The 21,473-nt window shown below is 35.6% G+C and overlaps 1 protein-coding gene across 4 annotated transcripts in view; it reads right to left on the bottom strand.

The window, feature by feature from the left end:
* Positions 1-55: 55 nt before the first annotated feature.
* The window catches only part of SOS2 (SOS Ras/Rho guanine nucleotide exchange factor 2), a 100,168-nt gene continuing 78,750 nt past the window's right edge, over positions 56-21,473 (bottom strand). For all 4 annotated transcript variants that reach the window (XM_067736505.1, XM_067736516.1, XM_067736497.1 and 1 more), the window contains 7 exons: positions 17,486-17,603; positions 16,362-16,534; positions 13,101-13,217; positions 11,582-11,843; positions 11,007-11,048; positions 2,763-2,872; positions 56-1,764 (listed from right to left, as the gene is read on the bottom strand). In XM_067736505.1, coding sequence (XP_067592606.1) covers positions 1,255-1,764; positions 2,763-2,872; positions 11,007-11,048; positions 11,582-11,843; positions 13,101-13,217; positions 16,362-16,534; positions 17,486-17,603 — 1,332 coding nt within the window. In that variant the 3' untranslated portion in view covers positions 56-1,254. The remainder of the gene's footprint in view (positions 1,765-2,762; positions 2,873-11,006; positions 11,049-11,581; positions 11,844-13,100; positions 13,218-16,361; positions 16,535-17,485; positions 17,604-21,473) is intronic.

Here is a 21,473-nt window from a genome sequence, read left to right as displayed (position 1 = left end):
ACTCAACAATCTTACCCCCTTGTTCCTTATAATGAAAACACATATTTTAAACGTCTTTTAAAAATTAAGACTGGGGTGATTTATTAATCTTGTTAGGAACTCTGATACAAAGCACAGTAAAAGGCCACAGACCAGTAAATAAACAATGTGGCTTTTGGCTACTTTACAACTGCTGCTACGGCACTAAGAGGAAAACACGCTTTTTCATCACTTAGAACGAAGGAGTACAAATGGCAAATAAAAGTTTTAATCACGTCTCTGATTAAAAAGTTTAATAAAGCTTTAAGTGTCTGCTGGTTTAAATATTACCAATCTAAAAAAATACTTCAAAAATTTTTAGTTAACACGAGATTTATAGAGAAAGTTACTTGGTTTTGAAGGCAATGCAGTTGGTTCCTATGCCATAAGAAACTTATCCTCCAGCTTTATGAATTAGTAAAGTAGCAGACTGTATTATAGGCCTTGAGTCACATAAATTTATATAGGTTATTAGCATTATCTTTAAATGTACAATATAAACAAAACTGTACATGTATGGCATATTAACTTTGTTTTCCAAAATAATAGGCAACTCGTTAGCTAAAGACACCATAGTCTGCAAAAACAAAAAGGCACATCTGTATAAGATATATGCCCTTTTTTCCTCTATGATTGGGTTAGGTAGTCTGTTTACATTTCGACAAAACAATAAACAGTGCATTCTATTATTTTCGTTCTATTTTTCACTTTTGTCTTCAGCAGCAAATTCTGGCTTTTAAGACATGGCATTAAAGAGTTTAAGAACAGTGGGTGTTATTCACGATCTTCCTAAATGTAAAAACTAGAAGATGGTCAAAGAGGCTTAAAACTCAGTATCACCACGCACCCCCTATATGTGTATAAATTCACTGCCTTAAAAAGTCATCTGTTACTCAAATTTGAAAAATTCCACAAATGCACTATCCCCCTTCAGTGCAATCAATGTCACTTTAAACCATATTTTAGCAGAGTCTACAGTGCATATATAAATTCTTTATACTGGCCTTTGGGCAGCACTGAGGATCCAAGACAAGGCAATGCTACTGATCACCTGAGGATAATGGTAAAGGACTTCTGTATTTTTATTTTTCCAATTTTTAAAAGCTTATTTGATCAGTAGCATTTTTGTAAGAGCATTATTTTTAAAAAGTACTAAAATACTATGCCTTTTTTGAATAAATTAAAAAAAAACTTTACAAATACCATTCCAGTGTCAATGACTACATATGGCTAGGGTCATTGAGGAGTTTCTGCATTTTCTAGCAAAGGCAGTCTATACAATGGGGGGTGCGAAAGCTCCCGTTTGTAAGTCTTTGGTGGCAGTTTTGGTAGGTGAGGGCTTGAATTCTGCCTTGGTGGAACAGGGGGAGCTTGAGGATGAGCAAGATTATTCTGACTAGAACTGAGCACGTAGCATCGACGCGGTACCCTTGGAGAGGGTGTGCTAGGAGGAGTGTTTGGAGAATTTGGACACGTACTAACGTCTCTGAACCAGTCTGGATCTCTGTGAAGATGTCCCAGTGGAGGTGGCTGAAGAGTAAACGGACAGTTTATAAAGTGTTCTGGAGGCCGAAGGGGAACTGGTGGAGGGGTATCGGGAAGAGGATCTCTCGGCGGCGGCGGTGGTGGACTATGCAGAGGCCCGTCAAATGCACCAGAAGGAGCAGGAACTCTGGGTTTTACCTTTGGAGGAGGAGGCTGTCTTGGCGGAATAGCAGGGGGGTCATCATCAGATTTCATAGTTCCCTCAAAAACAAAAAGATTAAATTATACCTCTGTTCTCCTGAAAAATCTGTAAGAAAAAGTTTTAAAAAGACTAAAGAATTCTTATGTGTTAAGTTAAATCCAGAGCCTCAAAACAGGTTAATCTGGTTTAATGATCAGATTTATGAGTAAATTACTCCCAGTTTCACTCAGGGCCCAGTTTAGTATTTTGATATATGAGATGTTTTAATTGAAATCTTATAAAGCCTCAGATTATCTTGCTTTATATATACAGTTTATAAATATATGGTTTTATTTATAATAATGGGCAAGTGAGTAAAAAGAATATATAGCTTTGTAAACATGAAAGGACAAGAGGACTTAATATCCAGCTTCTGCTTTTTGGCCATTTACTTCTACTATCCCTAGTGAAGCTCAGTGGTGGTTCTCAAAGTGTGATCCAGGGATCAGCAACATCAACACTAGTAGGGAACTCGTTAGAAATGCAAATTCGTGGGCTCCACCCCAGACCTACTGAATCAGAAACTCTGGCCATCTGGTTTTAACAAGCCTTCCAGGTGCTTCTGACGCAACCTAAAGTTTGAGAAGCACCAGTTGAAAGTTTGGAGAATGGTTTGAATACTACAGTTCTTTCCATCTCCACCAGAAATAAAAGTATTTCTGAGCATCTGTGAATCTGCCCAGCCTCTTTTTTTAGAAAAATTATTATGAGGATTAAACAATTATTTAAGGTATTTTTCTAAATAAAACAACCTAAATATTTAAAAGCCATAATGGGTGACCAAATTGTAACTGACAGACTCTTTATAAGAACAAGCACTATTTTGAAGATTCACAACTTTGAATAAGTTGAGGCAAACCTAAGTCCTGTGGACTACCTTGGAATTTGATTTTTTGTTTTTGTTTTTTGGCCACAAGGCGCAGCATGCAGGATCTATAGTTCCCTAACCAAGGATGGAACCTGTGCCCCTGCAGTGGAAGCCCGCAGCTAACCACTGGACCACCAGGGAATTCCTTACCTTGGAATTTGAAGCATCATGATCAAATTTTTTTCGAGGAGGAAGTGGAGGAGGAATCAGTGGCTCTTCACTTAGTTTATGTAAACTACCACACGAACTAAAGAAAGACTCTGGGGGTAAAAAAGATTAGTTTAACCACAAGTCACAATGCAATCATAAGACAAAACTTTACTTCAATCTGTGATCACCTCTGCTATGGTATCTGTCAGACTGTACTGTAGCTGACTGTTGGTTTAGCTATCCTCTCCATTAAGGTGTAAGCTTTCTGAGGGCAGTGTGTATTTATTTTCATATCCGTAGCATGTAACACAGTGGTAGTGCCTGGCACATACTAGGTACTACTGCTAAATGCAAATATACTATTCAATTAAGATTAATGAGATTCTGCTCCCTGAAAAGCCTTTTGTTTGTATAAACTGTACTAACTTCCAGAGAAAGATCATCCATAAACAGAGACCATGCTTTTTTTTCCCGAAGTGAACATTATTTTTACTTGTTATTTTAACATCATGTTAACTTACATAAACATGCAGTGTAGATGACTGGTTTTAGACAACAGTCAAAAATTAAATCCTTAGCTAATCAACAGTATTCTCAGTGTAAAATACCATGCATTTTCTGAAGCAGCTATTATTGGATACATTTCCACACAAGTAATAAAACCTCCATATAGGAGACCATAGGGCAGGGTTGTATCGTAGGACTCTTCTATTTGCAAGTCTTTCATTGATAATGGAAACATTACACAACTGCATTAAAGGAAATTTACAAAATAATAAAGTATTAGAGGAAAAATTACCCCAAACATGCCAACCAGACATAGAATAAGAACGATTTTCACGTTCACTTCTTTTGTCTTTTTCATATGGTTAAAAAAATACCTGTAATTATGGACCAACTCCCTATTTTAATATCTCCACACACAGTTGGTGTAAAGATAGTGATCATAGCTTGTTTATCATTATACTGAGATTGGGTTTATAGGAGCTAGTTGGGAAAGAAGTTGGTGAGTTTAATTTTAAACACACTGAATTTGTGTGAACTGCTTATGGGACATCCAAGTAAAGATGTCACTCATTACTCCATGTCAAAAATTGCTGTCCTGATCACGTGATTCTGCAGTCACCTCAGAGTATCTTGATGGCTCACCGTGCCAGTAGCAGAAACAAAAAGTATGCCTATGGGGTGTTGGCAGATGGTGTGAGGAGGTTAGGTAGGGCAGTACCTGCTGTGAATATGTTCCTTTTGCTTGCCCAGCAAACTTTGCCCTGTCTTTGTCTCTTGGTGATGATGAATCCATCCCATATGGTTCAGTCAGCCAATTCTGCCCAGGGCACCCCAATTCCAGTCAAGAAGTAGACAACGGACTCACTTTCTTAACTTGATCAGATTTTTATCTGCCTCTCTTCTACGCATACAGCTGTGTGCTTCAGTGAAAGCTGATCTTACCCCTTAGCTCCACAGGTGGGGCCTGATTAGACCATTCCCTCAGCCAGAGTAACTGGTTGTCGACACATGAACTAATTCAGACTACTGAAATTTGAAAGGAGGTTTGCAAGAGGCTACTGAAAAGGAAGTTCCTTGCTCTTTTGGAAAAGCAGTCTGTCAGTCTTTCTCTGTACCTCTCTTTCTCACTTGACTGAACAAGGAAGCACATAACCAATACTCCTGCCACCACTCTCATGACCTTGAGGAAAAACAGCCTCAGATAAAGCTGATAATCTGGACAAAACAACCAAGAGTCAAAAAGAAATCTGGTCCTTAATAACATCATTAAAGTTATCATTAATAACTGAATCAACCAGTCTTAAAGCAGCCTTCCTCCAGACTTCCAGCTATCTGAGTCAGAATGCTTTCTTACTGCTTAAGGCAAACTTAGTTGAGTCTTCTCTTCCTTACAGAAACACACACGCTCATGGAAGCAGAAAACACCTTAATGATAATGGGATAGCTGTGAAAGTTTCTGAGTCTGACTCTACAGTCAGCCCACTTAACCACTTAAATGCAGAATGTTTCTCCATAGGAGGCACTCAGTAACCCTTGTTGAAGTGTGAAGTTCAACTTCAATTTTATTTTCTATTAAGAGCACTTCTCCACAAGATTATACAGGTTTTGTGAGCATTTTAAATAACCTTAGTATTCCAAACCAGTGAATGTAGGATAATTTACTTAACAATTTCTGTAATGTTAGCTAGCTATGTAAGTTACTTCCAATTTTTTATCATTCACTTGTCCATCCACTCAACAAGTATTTATTGTGCATCTGCTATAGTGCCAGCACTCTTCTAGGCACTAGTGATACAGCAGTGAACAGGAAGCAAAAATTCATGTCCTTCTGGAGCTTATGTTCTAGGATGATAAGAGAGAATAAACATGATAATTAAGTAAAATGGCTATAAGTTAAAAGAAGAAATATTAGGTAGGGAAGGGGGAGCAATTTAAAAGAGGGTGATCAGGGAAGGCCTCACTCAGGTAACACCAAGCAAAAGCCTGAAGGAGGCAAGGGAGCATGCCATGAGGCCAGAAGGGTGAAGAGCACTCTAAGCGAAGGGAAGAGCAAGAGCAGAAGTCCTGATGTGGGAATTTGTCCATTTTGTTCAGGAGGCACAGTAGCTGGAGCAGAGTAAACAATAGAAGAGAAGAGTAGCTGATGAAGTCTGATAGATCAAAGAAGGCCAAACTGCATAGGACCTTATGGGTCCTTTTGAAGGAGCTTTGGCTGTTACTCTAAGATGGAAAGCCACTGGCTTTAAGTACAGGTGAGAAGAGTCTAACCTACATGCTAAAAGGACCTAGTTGCTGTATTGAAAACAGACTAAAGTGTGGAAGGTGGGAAGTTAGGATGCTACTATAATAAACCAGGTAAGTGATGGTGGTCGCTTGGACCAAGGTGGCAGCAGTAAAGAAATGGTTAGATCCTGGATATATTTTGAAATTAAATAAGACCTGTTGACGGATCACATTTGGGGTATGAGAAAAAGAAAGAAGTAATGATAACTAATATTTTCAGCCTCAGCAATTAGACAAATGTGGTTATAACTGAGAAGAGGCGGCAATGGGAAGAACAACTTTAGAGGAGATGATATCCAAATAGAGACGTCAAACAGGTCACTGAATACATGAGCCTAAAGGTCAAGAGACAGGTTCTGGGCAGAGAAAAAAAATTGGGGAATTATCATCATATAGATGATATAACAGTGAACGAGACACCAAGTGAGTGAGAAGAAAAGAGATTCAGAGACTTAGGGCCTTCCAATGTTAATAGGTTGGGAAAATGAAGAGAAACCAGCAAGAGAGACTAAGGAGCTAAAAGTAAAGTAGAAAAACCACAGAAGCAGGATGAACAATGTGATCTTCATGTACGTGATTTCTTCACAAAAATTTTTTGGTATTCGGTATTAATGAAGGCAGAGACTTTGTCTTTCTAGTTTGCTGTTGAATCCTTAGTACTTGGCAGAGTAGCTGGTACCAAGTACTCAATTCTCTACTGAATGAATAACCAAAGGGTGTGAACATTTTTTTGGTTTGATACGTTGTTTTCAGATTTCTTTCCAAAAGGATCATACTAATATATCAATTTACAAGGGATAAGTAATATATGAGTATCTTTTAACATAGGCTTGCTCATATTTTGATGTAAACTGTCTATTCATGCCCATTGTTAATGCAGTCTTGCTGTTTTTCCCATTTTATGTGAGCACTTTTCATACTTTTCTTTCAGGATTTTAAGATGTTCAGAATTTTATGCAGTTATTCTCAATATTTTCTATTAAAATTCAAAACATGATTTTCTTTATCATATGGAAAATGTATTTTACTACCACCCAGAATAATGTCTAGAATTCCTGGTTCTCAAATGGCATACTGTTATGGGTTGAACTGTGTCCCCCCCACAGAAGTTATGTTGAAGCCCTAACCCCAGCACCTATGAATGTGACCGTATTTGTAAATATAGTCTTTACAGATATGTAATCAAGTTAGGATGAAAGTGAGCCTGAATTCTGTATGACTGGTGTCTTTATAAAAACAGGAGATGAGGGCTTCCCTGGTGGCGCAGTGGCTGGGAGTCCGCCTGCCGATGCAGGGGACGCGGGTTCATGCCCCAGTCCGGGAGGGTCCCGTGTGCCGTGGAGCGGCTGGGCCCGTGGGCCGTGACCGCTGGCCTGCGTGTCCGGAGCCTGTGCTCCGCAGCGGGAGAGGCCGCAGCGGTGAGAGGCCCACGTACCGCAAAAAAAAAAAACCAGGAGATGAGAAAATGAGATACAAGGAGAAGATGGCCATGTGACAACAGAGGCAGAGATTAAAGTGATGTATCTACCAACCAAAGGATGCCAAGGATTGCCAGCAAATGCCAGAAGAGGTAAGGAAAGATTCTCCTGTACAGGTTTCAGAGGGAGCACAGCCCTGCCACCTTGATTTTCAGACTTCTAGCCTCCAGAACTGGACCTTAAGCCACTCAGTTTGTGGCACTTTGTTACAGAAGCACTAGAAACTAATATATGTAGTAAATACATTTCCACTGCTGAACAACCAGGAAAATAAGAAACATGCACAAACTCCAATGAAGCCAGGAAACATCTGGATCCTGAAGCTTCAATGCATCAAGGTGGACTACAATGTACATGAAGGAGACAAATGGAGGAAGATGAAACCCAAATGTCTATAGTGAGTGGGACTGACAAACAGTAGCAAATTTGCCCCCAAAGAACCAAAGGAGGGATCAGGAATTAAAGGCACTTGGTATAATGGAAGGCATGGACGTCAAAATAGAAGATATGATTACGTCTATACAAGGGCCAGTGAGAACCCCCAAATCCTATTCTCCACTTAGTGAGGCCAGGCAATTACCACATTCCCACCACTGCAGGAGACTGAGGGTTTTTATTCTCTGGAGAATCTAAACTTCAGATTTGCGAACACTAGTCTGTGCTGAAAACACAGATTTTCATACTAAATGCAGAGATCTCCCAGGCAGAAGATTCAAAGATCTTTCTTTGGAGAAACTAAACACTCTTAGAGAAAATGCCTCATAGATTCTGAAATTTGGGGACTTCCTAAGCAAAAAAAAATTCTCATCACTCTATCAGTCTAACAGTGAAACCTACAAGGCAACAAGCTTTGCCCACGGATATCGCACTTCCTATCAGTTTATATTGCCTCACTCTAAAATATGAACAGAAAGCTAAGGATCCCAGACAAGAAAGAAAAACCTCCAATATGAAAGACCACAACTAATAGAAGAAACTCAGAAAAGAAACCATACCAGAAACAAAATTAATTTTTTTCAAAAATTGAATAGTGAAACCAGACTAGGATGATACAAAAATGTCATGATCAGAGGGAATTTAGAATGAATTCTTAGAAATTCAAAATCATGATAGATGAAAAAAAAATAGAAAAGCTGGGCAATAAAGTAAGGAAATCTCCCAGAAAACAGAACACATAAAGAGATGGACAAGAGGAGATAAAAGAAAATCAGAGGATGAATCTAGGATGTACAATATGGAAAAGAAGCTCCAAAAAGGGACTCAGAGAACATGGCAGGGAAGAAATTATTAAAAAAATGATACAAGGAACACTTTCTAGAAATCAAATACATGAATCTCTAAATTTAAAGGGCTCATTACAGACAGCAAAATGAAAGAAGAAAAAAAGACCCACATCAAAGCAGATCATTGTGAATGTATAGATCATTAGGAATAAACAGAAGATCCTAAAAGTTTCTTGAATTTAATGTGGCAGAGACTGCTAATTGTCCCCCAGTGCACCTGTCCCTTTCTTCCTTTTAGTAATTCCATGAATTTTAGCAAGACAAAAGGCTGTTTAGTTACAGACAACATTTCTTAGCCTCCCTTGCATCTGTGTCCATGTGACTAAGTTTCGGCCAATGGGATGAGAGCAGGAGTGATACCTGCAACTCCCAGATCACTTTTTGTAACAAAGCTCCTTGCCCTCCATGTTCCTGCTGGCAGAAAAATGGTAACAACTCAAATCAGTTGTTCAAGACTCAAGAGATGGAAGCCAAATTTTGAGAATCCTGAATTGCCCTGCTAGCCTGAAAACCTTATAGAGAGGAGTTGTTTACTTGCTCTGGCTATTTTGAGAAGTAAACTTCTATTTCATGTAGGACACTGTATTTTTGGGTCTCTTTGCTACAGCAAGTAAACTCCAGTTTTCAAAAAAATAATTAAGAATGTAGCATCACTGGGCTTCCCTCATGGCACAGTGGTTGGGAGTCCGTCTGCCGATGCAGGGGACACGGGTTTGTGCCCCGGCCCGGGAGGATCCCACGTGCTGCAGAGTGGCTGGGCCCGTGAGCCATGGCCGCTGGGCCTGCGTGTCCGGGGCCTGTGCTCCACAACGGGGGAGGCCACGGCGGTGAGAGGTCCATGTACCGCAAAAAAAAAAAAAAAAAAAAGAATGTAGCATCACTGTCAGAAGGATTTTTGTCTATTTTGTTCAGTGCCACTTTCTCACACCTACAACAGTACCTGCATATAACAGGCATTTAAAAATTATGCGTGAATGATATTAGACTTCTAAACAGCAAGTATGAAAGCTAGAAGACAGTGGGAAACTGTCTTCAAGATTCTGACTGAAAATGATTTAAAATTCCATACCCAGCCAAACTTTTTTTTGGCTGCACCATGAAGCTTGTGGGATCTTAGTTCCCCGACCAGGGATTGAACCCAGGGCCTTGGCAGTGAAAGCGTGGAGTGGACTGCTGGGGAATTCCCCCAGCCAAACTATTAACAACTAAATATATAAATACATTTTCAGAAATGCAAGAACTTAAAAATTTATATCCTATGTATCCTTTCTCAGGTAGCTACTAAAGATGTACCCCTACCAAAATAAGGAACCATATCAAGAAAGAAGACAAGGAATCCAAAAAACAAGAATCCAACACAAGAGAGATGAAGGGAATTTCTAGTATGACAACAAAAGAAAGTTCTAGGATTTCAGCTGGGTCAGAGGCCAAGACAGCAACCAGTCCCAACTGGAGCAGGACAAAAGAGCATCAGGAAGGAAGTTTCCAAGTTAAAAAGCACACACACAAAAAACCCCCAAAACAAAAAATCCTAGATAACTTCCCTAACTGGTCTGACTTTAAGGAAAACTGTGCTGTAAAAGGGTGTGGGAAGATGTAGCAATAGATGTTTAAAAACTAACAAACAAAAAAAAAATCCTAAACATTAATGAAGCTATTATTAACTTCAGGAAACAGAGCTGTACAAGAAAGGAAGCATGATCAGAGTATACACTCCTTGACTTGGCAGTGAATAATATTTTCCCCAAATGTGCTAAGTATATTAGGTAAAGGGTGAAATCTTCATCTACCATAATAGGAAATCAGTAAACACTGTCTAAAATGAATGATTCAAGAGAGAGAAAAATATAAAAACATCATTTAAAAATGTGGAAGAATCACTGGAAAACAAGGGGTGGGGAGCCATCGGGTAGAACTGTTGTTAATTTCATCTTGTGTTTTTAAGCACTATTTACCTTTTAAAACTCTATGCATATATCACCTTGATAAAAATTTAAAAATTAAAATAAAGTACAGAATTGAACATTTAAAAGAAAAACTTTACTTTTCTCACAAGACAGAAACTCTCTTGCTACTATCTAAATGATTCACATTTTACTATGATAGAAGCAGAAGTCCTCTAGATTATCTTGGGAGAATTATTCCTGAAGCTGCTGTGTCCCTTTGGGTTATTTTGTTTTAAACAAATGACCATAGAAAGAAAGGTGACAGTATTTTACTTAAAATGCTGCTTTAACTAAAAAAAGCTCATGAGAAGAAATAAGTGATCAAGGTTGGCCTGGGAACCTGATAAACATTTAGTATTATTCCTATAGGAAATGAATTGGAAGGAGTGGGGAAGAGGAGAGGCAACTGATATGAAATCACTGCTCATCCTGTGCCAAGTAATGTGCTAGCTGCTTCTAAATAGTTATCTCATCTGACCCTTAACAAACTGGATATGCTAAGTAATTTGTTCAATGTCATACAGCCCCTAGAACACAGATAGGTTGTAAAATGATGAAAATAAACTGTAGTAAAGTATAAATAGTACCCAGTTGAAAGAAAATAATTTGATTTATTTATAAGAATTTCATTCATTTCTTAAAATTTTGAAATGTTGCTAAAACCCAAACTATTCATATACAAATTTTATCAATTCAATTATTATCTTTATAGTCATTTCATTAGAATCGACTCAAATTCTTACTTACTTGAATGAGGCAAGAGGACTGGAGCAAAGATGCTATTGCTTCCTATCGGAATGAGAAAAATCAATTTGAAAAGGAAGGTAATATGTACGGTTATATTTTTAAAATATGTTTGCATAAAGTAACATATGTAATAACACACACAGAGTTCAGAATTTTATCATCCTCTTTGGCCATGTTAGTTTTTAAAGAATGAACCTGGTATTCTTTGTACCTGGAATGTTTTTCCTTTCTTAGCATAAGTAGTTCCCTCTCAGTCTCTTTTCAAATTTCCTTCACAAAACTTATCTGCTTTGTTTTCTTTTTCATTGTCTACTGCTCCCCTTTAGAGTAGCATTGGGGGTCAAAAGGTTCTAAATAAATCTTTGTTGAATGAATAAATTAGAAAATAATATGCATAAACAATGCACAAATAATGCTTTACTCCCATGTTAATCACTATTTTCACATATAGATGTCACTTTTCACACTAATATAGTTTGCAAAGGATTCTACAGTTTCCTAATTAAAATGATGAAAAGAATTAACTGAAACACAAGATTCCTTTTTTTGCCAAATAGTTTACATCAAATACATACCACAGGAACTGTTGAGATCCACATCTAAAAACACACTGAGGTCTGAAGAAGCAGACACTGGTGGAGTAGATGGTGTATTTGGAGAGGTTGGTGCTGACACTGTTGATTCAAGCTCTGTTTCAGCAATCCGACTAAAGCTTATTTTACATGGTTCTCTTTCTAATGGTGTTGGATGACCTCGTAAAGTACCTGAGGTAGAGCCATGTCGGCCTGTATTAGGCCTTATTCCAGGAGATTTTAAAGAGAAAGTTGATTTCCTAGGCTAGGAAAAGCAAATATAATTATGATTACAAACTCGCATGTACTTTATTATGACTTAGTATTACCTTATTAATTCTTAGCATACAGTTAAGAGAGTACAATAAATACCAGTCTGCAAGGACAGTCTGTAACATTCCAGTGGAACGCTTTGGGATTTGACTGGCTTAATTTTAACACTGACTCGAATACTGTATAAGTAAACCTCTTTTCATACTACAGAAATAAAATACTGCGAAATCTGTGTGAAAACAACTGTTTGCTCCCCAAACACTTGAGCCTAAACTTCTCCAAATTACTGATATCAATTTCACAAATATTCACCGTAGACATAATATATGCAACATATTATGCTAGGTGCTTTAGGAAAAAAAGACCGTTTTTTTCCCCCTCCCTAATAATAAATGACCAACCTCCACAATGATACTTTTCAGTCTTTGGAAAAAATTGCTATCATTATCTCCCACCTTCAACCTCTACTCCCTTTTAAAACCTCTCCCAGTGGTAACCTAATGAAAAAACATGAACTCAGATTCAGGTAACTTGAGTTAAAACCTCAAGTGTGCCCATATCTAGCTATGTAAGCCTTGAAAAAGTTATTTAACTCCTTTGAGCCTCAGTTTTCATGTCTGTAAAATGAGAGTAAGATCAATATCATACAATTGTTGTGGAGATGAGGTAACATGAAACTACCTGGCTCGAAGTTGGTGTATCACAAATGTTTTTACTTCCTTCCACACCTTGCTTCACTTTCAGCTACTTAGAATCGGTCTTCTACTACTTCTGTTGTCACTGCGAACCCCAGGAATAAAAGGAACTACTGTATAGCAGCAAATTTTAGCGAGAGAGGTGGGTTCCAGTGGTAACTACGGACAATGGTGCTCTTATGGCAGGAGCGAGGGTCACGTCAGAAGAACTGATATCTCTCCTTACTCCTTCCCAGGTCTTTTCATTTCCTGTTCCACTAGCTACCTGCCATTTAGGTTCTCACTTTCTCACAGCTTTTCCCCTTATACTAAGAAGGATCAAAAATGGACAGATAAACAAGTGGTACTAAGATAAAGGATGAACCAGATTTTATCAAAATGCTAACTTTCCCCCACAGTATATATAATTTTAGAAATAGTATAAACACTGTAAAACAAAACACTTAAAAACAGCTATTCAAGCAAAGTACAATTTTAATGGAAATAGTCTGTTGAACAACTAAAGACAGCATTGTTTTAAAAAACAAATTTTTCCAAAACTGTAATGGACTTACAAATCGAGGTGGCTGTTTGCAGTTCCGGGGTTCAATTTCTAGTGACTTGTTGAACAGATAATCTGTAAACTCTTTTTCAGAAGCATTTCCCATGGGGTTAAGGTTTTCAAAGAACCTCTGGAATTAAACAAATATCCATGAGTACATATTTTAGATTTTATTAAAACGTTTACTTCATCAGTTTAATACAAAAATATCATCAACAAATTAACAGATCCTAATGTCTGAAAAGTCCTCAAGAATTGCTGATTCCAATCTCTCTATTTTCGGATAAAAGTATAAAGTTTTTATGTAAGTTGTATATTCCAGTCTTAAAGTTCTTCTAAGAAGATGAACAGATTTTTCACTTATTACTATCTTAATGGCTCAGTATCCCTCAGTTAACATTCCTACTCATTATAACAACAAAATGATCATCAGTAATAAGCTGTCAAAAGTGATTAAAACAGAATTATAGTTATAATCCATGATGAAACTTTGATGATCAGGAAAAAAATAGAGATAAATTGGATTAAAGTCTATTCAAAAGTAATTTCAAGAACAATTATATAAACATATCTATGTTAGCCTCTAGCAAAGTAACTTTTTTGTCTTTACTAAAAAAATATTTTCCAAGCTTACATGTTGTTTTATAAATTAGTTTATTTATAAATATTTATTTATATACTAGTTTATAAAACAGACACATATTAAAATTTTGTTTTTCATCTTTATTGGAGTAATAGCTTTACAGTGTTGTGTTAGTTTCTGCTATACAACAAAGTGAATCAGCTATATGTATACATATATCCCCATATCCCCTCCCTCTTGAGCCTCCCTCCCACCCTCCCTATCCCACTCCTCTAGGTGGTCACAAAGCACTGTTCCCACTAACAGTGCAGGAGGGTTCCCTTTTCTCCACACCCTCTCCAGCATTTATTGCTTGTAGATTTTTTGGTGATGGCCATTATGACTGGTGTGAAGTGATACCTCATTGTGGTTTTGATTTGCGTTTTTCTAATCATTAGTGATGTTGAGCATCTTTTCATGTGTTTGTTGGCAATCTGTATGTCTTCTGTGGAGAAATATCTATTTAGGTCTTCTGCCCATTTTTGGATTGGGTTGTTTGTTTTTTTGATATTGAGCTGCATGAGCTGCTTATAAAATACAAGTTTTTAAGTAAAAAATTTAGATGATTTAACAAGGTACAAAAAGAAAAATAAACAGTAATCTCATCAACCAGAGATCTCACTGTTAACATTTTACTATTGGAATATCCTTCCAATGTTTTAACTCTGTGTGTGAATATATGTACATATACATATATTGTAATTTTTTTCCTGCAAAATTGGGATCACCACATAGCTATTTTTAGCCTTTTGAAAGTATTCAATTAAATTTTTCCTGTATGGTTTATTTACTTTAAATTATACAAACTTTAACTATATAATACTTCATCAGATGGACGTTCCAGAATTTATTTCACCAATTTCCATATAGGTAGTAACCCACATAGATGTTTTCTAATTCTTTGCTATTATAGTAATAATTATTGTTATTATCAACTCCTTGTGCATAAATTTTTCTGTGCATTTCTGATGACTTCCTTAGAAAAATTTCTTAGAAGCAAATTACTGGATTTAGCTTTATTTAATTTTGAAGTAGCTTAGAAGCATATATACAAATAAGTTCTGGGTTCTAGCTTTAGCAGTAGGCAAAATGAGCTTTAGAATTTCTAGTATAAAATTCTTCCATTTTTCAGGCGTTCTGCCAATTTCAAGAAAATGATATTACTCTTTTAACAATATTGAAACAATTTATTCTTATATTCAGGTTAGCTAAATTAAATCAAATGGACCAACAGTAATTTAAAGACTTTTATAAAGTTATAATTGTGATTTTCTCATCCTTTGCTCTATTTTTTTAAATACTATTTCGTTTGGTTAACTATGCTTTGAAAGTGATTAGCTACTTTATCTACTTTTTAAACTTACTTTGAGTCAATCTATAAAGAAAGCATTCTCTGCCCCTAATCCCCAAAAGAATGCTTTAAACAACAGTAGGATGTCTAGATCGTATCACAGAAACCTATTAGGAATTACTGAGATATGAATGCTAAAATTACTATTTTAATTATACCCAGCTACAATGTAACATTATTTCTGGGAGGAAATACAGTGTGAACTCTAATCTGGGCTTCAAGAACATTTCTTTTTTTTTTGGCTGCCCCACGCAGCTTGTGGGATCTTAGTTCCCCAACCCGGGATTGAACGCAGGCCCTCATCTGTGAGAACACAGAGTCTTAACCACTGGATCACCAGGGAATTCCCTCAAGAACATTTCTTTAGCCCTATGAAGCACCACATCACAGAGGGTTGGCTAAATAGTGAGAGAAGGGGATGAAATAGGTGACAATTTTCTTTAGAGCAAGTATCTGTCTATATTTTCATAATGGTGCATACTTCAGGTCATTTTTTCTTAGGACTTTAGGGTTCTTTGTTTTGAACTGGGAACAAAGAATAGTTACCATCTTACAATTTAGGAGAATGGGAATGATAGTGACCATATTCACTCAACATGCCCAGCCTGCAGACTACATCTGAAAGTGTAGCACAATTTTTAATGTGAAAGGTGAATTTATTCTGATAGTTATCATATGTTCTGAATTTCAAATAAGTATAATACAATAAAACTCACTATAAACATAATACCATAATTTACTCTAATTTAGAAGATATTTCACATCTTATAGTACCACAGAATCAGTATTATGAACTATTGCTCAAAACAGAATACCAAGTGAGAAAATGTTTTAAAAAAATCATTTTTTACTATGCATATATACACACCACTCTCCCAACCCCTTCCCCTATTTAAATGCAATGTTCTTATAAAGGGATTAATTACCTAATGTTACATTGGCACATATAAAATATCTAAAATGTCTATCAATCAATGATAGTACTGGTAGTGGATTTTCTTTTTACTGTGTGGATATCAGAAAGTTTCTTTCATTCCACTTTGTCATTCATTTTTTGAAAGCGCTACTTAAACCAGCTGCACAAAGAAACAACAATGTCAAGACAAAGTGCCTAATAATATTAATAACTGCAGACTGTTAGTGCAGAATATCTACTATTCACCACTCCTATCTATTGATAAATTAACTCATATTATTTTCATAGCAAAATAAAGATCATAATGTATGGTTATGCCATATCTTAGAGAGGGCAGAGGATTTAACGTGTCCTCTTTTTAAAGAAAAGCAAAGAAAATATTTACCCTCATTTCTGGTTCTATCCGTAAACAGTAAGGTTGATTCTGATATTGCTGAATTTCTCCAGTAATTTCAGCTACTTTCCTCCTCTTACTGAAATTGATTAAATCTTTCCCTTTCTTTTTTAAAAAATCATTATTCCCTTCTTCAGTCTTCAGAATATTTGTTAAATATATTCCTAGTAAAAAAAAAGTGTTTGAAGAAAAGTTTTAAAATTGGTTACTTAACCATTTGGGAAAACAATTGATCTAGTAAAGTCAAAAGACATCCTATAATACAGCAGTTCTTACTACTAAAATCTCTGATATATTTAATAATCAATCTTACATTAAGAATTTTTTTACATGGATGGAAACAATTTAAAATTGAAAGAAAACTAGGGTTTATAAAGAGCTTAATTTGCCATTTCTTAGTCTAATAGCCTAAAATAAAAGGGAGGATTCATTCACAAAGTCTAAATTGTAAGTGTTAAATCTATTCTAGCCATTTTAATATTTCCTATAAATCTTTAATGCCAATGATCTTAAATGATTACTGATCAATATATTAATTTTAAGCCAATTCTGGTTAATAAGACTACAAATTTATAAATTAATTCTGCCCTCCCAAAGCCTGTAAATTAGATAGAAAAGAATTATTCTTCAGTTTTGGACAGGAAGAAAATCTTCAGTTCCTCTTTCATGCATAATTACTGATTCATTTAAATCAGTGGTTGTCAGCTGGGGGCAATTTTGTCCCCCAGAGGATAGATATCTGGGAATGCCTGGAGACATTTTTGGTGCATGCTATGGTTTGAATGTTTGAATGTTCAACATTCATACATTGAAATCCTAATGCCCAGTGTGATAGAATGAGGAGGTTAGGCCTTTGAGAGGTGCCCTCATGAATGAGACTACTGGTCTTAGAGATCCCACAGAGCTCCTTACAACTCTACAAGGTAATTACTAGAATCTTCACTTTATAGATAGAGTTTACATACAGAGTTTAGGTTTTATTTATCAATATAGAAAGCTAATAAAAGCAAATATGCTCAGATATAAAATCAGGACAATCTGCTTCTAGAGGCTAGTCTCTTTTCACTATATAACAAACTCTCCCTCAAAGTATAAATCCATTTTTAGTAACTTACCAAAAAAAGGCACACAAGGTGGATTGATTGACTTAAGTTTCAATAGATATTTTTTAAAATGATCTTGACTTAATTCCACAGCTTCATCCAAAATTTTCCTTTTTCTTTCCTGCAATGCCTTTAAAATATATAAACTGAGCATAATTTGCTTTTTTACAATTCAATCATATTTTATAGATGCAGAGCTTTCAATTTTAAAATTTTGCAAATATTTGAAAAACAATTTTTAAAATTAAGAGATGAGTACTATTTTTATCTGCACTTGCTGGAAATGATTTCTTATCTATAAATATAAAACTTTAAAACTTATTTTTTTCTAATAGAAATTAGAGGATTAAACAATAAAAAAATCTTCCACAGGATATTATTAGTTATAATCCTGATTAGCCAGAGTTTCAAATTATAGCTGTTGGAGAAAAATATAATCCCATGGCATTCAAATACTTTTCCACTGAAAGATCTTTTGGGGCTAAGGGTAATAAGGTTTTGGTAAAGAGGAGAAGGCTGTGGGAGGGAGACAAGAACTGAACAAAAATGTAGTAAACCAAGTAAGCAGTCATTTATTTTATATTTCATTATTACATTTTTTAATTAAAAATGAATTATTTTATTTTAAACCTGATAGATACACACACACACAAATTGACAGCAAACATTATACTTGATGGAAAACGATTCAACTCATTTCCTTTTTTTTTTTTTTTAAGATTTTTTTTGATGTGGACCACCTTCAAAGTCTTTACCGAATTTGCTACAACACTGCTTCCGTTCCACGCCCCAGCCCTTTGGCTGTGAGGCATGCGGGACCCCAGCTCCCCAACCAGGGACCACTCACTCACCCCCCGCACACTGGAAGGCGAAGTCCCAACTACTGGACTGCCAGGGAAGTCCCTCAACTCATTTCCTTTAACTTAAGGAAAAAGCAAAGGTGACTGCATTGTAACTTTTATTCAGTACTATACAGAAGTCCTAAATAGAATGGACAAGAAAAATAAATAAAAGACTAGGGATTGAAATGAAAAACTGTCAGTATTCACAGAAGAAATGATTGTCTGTGAAGACATGAAATAAATCTACAAATAGAATGTTAATAAGAGAATGTAGCAATATTGCTAGATATAAAACCAACAGGCAAAAATCAACTGCATTTCTAGATATCATCAACAAAGAAAACAAGATTATTAAAATATTCTAATATAAATCTAACAAAACAGATGTGAGATCTTCATCAATAAAACCACAAACTGTATTAAATAAATAAATAAATGGAGAGATACACCACGTTCATAGTTGGGAAGATTCATTATTGTAAAAATGTCAGTTCTTCATAACTGATTTATAGAACCAGTATAATTCTTACCAAAACCCCAACCTTTAAAATAATTAAACTTAAAATGATTCTAAAATTTATATAATAGCAAGGGGTCAAGAGTAAGTCACTCTTGGGAATTTCCTGGCAGGCCAGTGGTTACAACTCGGCGCTTTCACTGCCAGGGCCCAGGTTCAATCCCTGGTCAGAGAACTAAAAAAAAAAAAAAAGAGTAAGTCACTCTTGAAAAAGAATGATTGGTGGGGACTTGCCCTACTATACTGTATCAAGAACTAGTATAAAATTACAGTAATTTAAACATGTGGCACTAGCACAGTAATAATCAAATACATCAAAAGAACAGGATAGCGGGACCAAAAACAGGCCCACACATTTATGGATACTCAACTTACGATACAGCTGACACTACAGATCAACGGAGAAAGAATGGACTTTGAATAAATGTGTGAGATCAACTGGCTAGCCAAATGGAAATTAGATTCCATACTCAAAACTCATTTCCAGCTGGATTAAGGACTTAATGAGAAAGATAAAACATTAAGGTAACAGAGGAGGATCTATTATACAAGACACCAAAAAGCACAAATTAAGTAAATGTGACATTAAGAATTTTTGTTCATCAAAAGACATCATAAAAAATGGTGAAAATAGAAGCTTCAATCTGGAAAAAGATATTTACAACACACATAACTGACAAAGGATTAAAATCCAGTATATGAGAGAACTCATACAAATTCATTAGAAAAACTCAACCAAAAAAGTAAAAAATTTCCACAATACAAAGAGCCAATAAAACATCTTAAAAGAGGTTCAAACTCATTAGAAATTAGGGAATTATAAACCCACACCACAAGACTAGAAAAATAAAGAGAACTGACAATATCAAGTGTTAGCGAGAATGTGGAACAACCAGAACTCAAGCTTCTGGTGGGAGTATAAACTGGTACGATTAATACTTGAGAAAACAATTGGGCATTATCTATTTTATCTATTCTATCATCCAATAATTCTACTCCTAGGTATACAACTTAAGAGAAATTTGTGCATGTAAGCACCAGGATAGATGCAGAAAATGTTTATGGCAATATTACTGATAATAGTGCCACACTAGAAACAATCCAAATGACCATCAGCTAACTAACTAACAAATAAATAAATAAATAAGCAAATAAAGAAATAAATTTTGGTAAAGTTATTTCTATAATATGTTACAGCTATAAAAAAAGAATGAACTATAGTTAAAAGAAACAATATGGATGAATTTTAGGAATATAATATGTTGAGTAAAAAAAGTCTTAGAAGAATTATATTCATATATAATTAAGAAACATGCAAAATGAAACAACACCGTTTAGAGATACAAATAGTAAAACTATAGAAAAAAGCAAGAGAATGATAAGCACAAGATTCAGCATAGTAGCTGGCTCTGAAGGGGCAAGGAAGGAGATGGATTGGGAGGGGTTCTTAAACTGGAGGCCAGGTAAACAGGTATTCTTTGTATTTTTATTCTTTATACCATATACCTATTTTTATAAATATTGTTGAATATAAATATTCAACACTTTAAGAAACTAAAGCTTAACGTCTCAAAATGAATACACTCCTTCAGAGTTTTCAAAATGAGAACTGAAATTATTAGTCCATTAGATAGATTATTTGGCAATATTTGACTATTAATATCTTTAATATAAATAAGTCCATACAAATCAATAACATGCAAACACCTAAACAGAAAAACACACACATGAAATCAGTCTAACCCTCCATTCCCCTCTAATCACAACCCATGGTAAGAACCGATGTGAAAAGAAGAGTATGTATCCTTCCACACTCTTCTCAATGCTTGTGCAGCTCACTTACACGTTTACAGTTTGTTCTGTTTTGTTCCATCAAAATGAAATCATATTAATTTTTCTAAAGATTTTTAAAATGGATTTTCCCCTAAATGTCACAACTATTCTTCCAAGACAATATACGCAGATTCTATTCACTTTTTTTCTGTAGCTAACCAATATTCTACGCCATAGGTATAGGATAACATACTCAATCATTCTCCTACTGATGGACACAGGTTGTTTCTAGTTTTCTGCGACTACAATTACTGCTGCAGAAACTAGATCTTTGTACCTTAACTTTATAGTCCACTGCTTTTATTTCTGGGTCCAAAAGTATCTGTATTTTAACATATACTGCCAGATTACTTTCTAGTAACATTGTAAAAGTTCACATTCCCAAAGGCAAATATATTTGCGTGGCTGAGTCTCTAACTTTTCTATACTTTCTATATCTTCTGAATTTTCAATGATAAACACTAAACATACACAATTTTATAATTTAAAAAAAACTAAGTTCTACAAAGCATTTTCTCCATGTTACTCTTTCTTTGACTATATACTACAGGCGATTAAAGTAATTTGTACATTTATATTTAAAATTCTTTGTCATTTATTTGAAACAATCAATTTACCACTGAAAAAATCCATTTGGAACTTCATTACATTTAGGTAAGCATATTAAACAGTCACAAAATTCATATTCTTTTTTTTTTTTTTTTTTTTTTTGCGGTACGCGGGCCTCTCACTGCCGCAGCCTCTCCTGTTGTGGAGCACAGGCTCCGGACATGCGGGCTCAGCGGCCGTGGCTCACGGGCCCAGCCAC

Source organism: Pseudorca crassidens, chromosome 1 (assembly GCF_039906515.1).
Source record: "Pseudorca crassidens isolate mPseCra1 chromosome 1, mPseCra1.hap1, whole genome shotgun sequence".
Lineage (NCBI taxonomy): Eukaryota > Metazoa > Chordata > Mammalia > Artiodactyla > Delphinidae > Pseudorca > Pseudorca crassidens.
Note: the sequence above shows the minus strand (reverse complement) of the source record. Positions and strands in the feature narration are given on the sequence as shown.